The 1,787-nt window shown below is 45.0% G+C and overlaps 1 protein-coding gene across 1 annotated transcript; it reads right to left on the reverse strand.

The window, feature by feature from the left end:
- Positions 1 to 107: 107 nt before the first annotated feature.
- Positions 108 to 1,784, reverse strand: LOC112618073 (disintegrin and metalloproteinase domain-containing protein 29-like; the record flags this gene model as incomplete). Its single annotated transcript, XM_025374675.1, has 1 exon — positions 108 to 1,784. A coding segment is annotated over one exon (1,677 nt), but the record flags the coding sequence as incomplete, so codon positions are not given.
- Positions 1,785 to 1,787: the final 3 nt, after the last annotated feature.

Here is a 1,787-nt window from a genome sequence, read left to right on the forward strand (position 1 = left end):
AGCATCATTTCAAGAAATGTGGACTTGAGCTTTGCCATCCTTTCCCCTGATCCTGTTCCATAGATTTTGCTGTTATATTCTCTGTATCTTTACAGGCTGAATTTGTCTTATTCTGGGTCAGTAGCTGTTACTTCCTTAACGGCGGTGGTCCTGACAGTTCGCACATTTGTGGCCATCCCAAAGAGCAGTGCAATTATGAAGGTGTAAATACGACCAAAGACTACTCTCAGATACAGCACTGCCTGATGGCTTTGTTTGACTGAACGTATTCTTCTTGGAGGTGGCCCGCTGTCGACACTCCCACCAATACCTCTTCTTAGGCACCGTGGAGGATCCCAGCCTATATGGCAATGGCAGTTCCTTCTGTTGTTGCAGACCCCTTTGTAACTGCACTTCTGAGGGTAACAGTCATAGTTCAGTGAAGTGATAGCCACATTGCACTGGGTGTTATTACAGGCCATTCCACGAGAACAAGGAGTGCCGTCTATCACATGCCCAACATCAGTTGTGCCTGTTGCACGGTGTTCATCCAATCCAAAACACTGAAACCCTCTTCTTATTGAGTGATGGAATGAAACGTGTTCCTGCAGCCGGGGAAGATGGGTCACGTTGGTACACTGCAGTCTCCCACAAAACTTATCTATTCCTACACAAGCCTCGTAGCTGAGAGCTGTTTGTTCTCGAGTACAATGTCCGAATCGGTGACTTTCAAGATTGATGTCATAGCAGTCCGCAGGAGCATCCTCAGCACTGACACCAAAGATCGCCTTGCAGAGCACATTGCGGTCAGTGCAGTTCCCACGATAGCAGTAGCCTTCTTCAGTGCACGGGGTTCCATCTTGCAAATAAACATTTGAGGGGCATGTCAAGGTGGTCCCAGGACAGTACTCTGGAAGGTCACATATATTTTGGATAGGTCTGCAGAGAGTCCCTTGTGCAGAGAAGCTGCAGTTTGTACAGCAGTCTCCTAGATGACAGATGCTCCCCGGTGTGAGGCGACAGTCACTTCGGCAGCAACGACTGGCATAACACTGCTTGAAGGAGCCACAGTCACATTCCTCCCTCCCTTCCACGATGAGGTTTCCACAGCGAACCATTGTTATGCTTTCGTTATGCACTGGAGCGAGTGCTTCGAAAACGCACTGGGATGAATTTACAAAACAATTTTGTGCATGTCCATAAGAACAGTTACTGAACGCATCTGTTATCCCAGGATATCGCTGCATAATGCAGAAGGCCCTTCTCTGACATGTGCAGTAGTTGTCATCATACTCCACACCCATACTTCTCATCAGTGTCTGGGTTGTTATGACGGCTACCAATAAATAATGTCTGCCTAGACTACCAATGTGTAATAGGCCTAAATGTGTACAGAAGCTATACCTTTGTGGTTCATAGTTAGATTCATGTGGCGCATCTTTAATAAGTAGTGTGGATGAATGAACACGAAAAGTATCAAAAAAGGTTCTTTTAAAATAGGTAAACATCGCACTATTAACTCCATATTGATTCACAGGAGCTGGGTCACGAACATTATATATGGTCAAAAGATAAATATAGTACCGCAGATCAATATTTTGAACAATGCTATCAATGACACTGAACATCTGGACCACCGCTGTGTAACAAGTTGTAATATTGCCATATATACGATAATATGTGTTGGAACATTGAACGTGGCCTTTTATATTGCCTCTATGAGAACTATACAGCAAAGTAGATAACCTGGGATTCATGCTGTCATTTGCTTCAGAGAACAGGGGGTCTGTCTCCTCATTGTCACCATC

Source organism: Theropithecus gelada, unplaced genomic scaffold (assembly GCF_003255815.1).
Source record: "Theropithecus gelada isolate Dixy unplaced genomic scaffold, Tgel_1.0 HiC_scaffold_9199, whole genome shotgun sequence".
Classification (NCBI taxonomy): domain Eukaryota; kingdom Metazoa; phylum Chordata; class Mammalia; order Primates; family Cercopithecidae; genus Theropithecus; species Theropithecus gelada.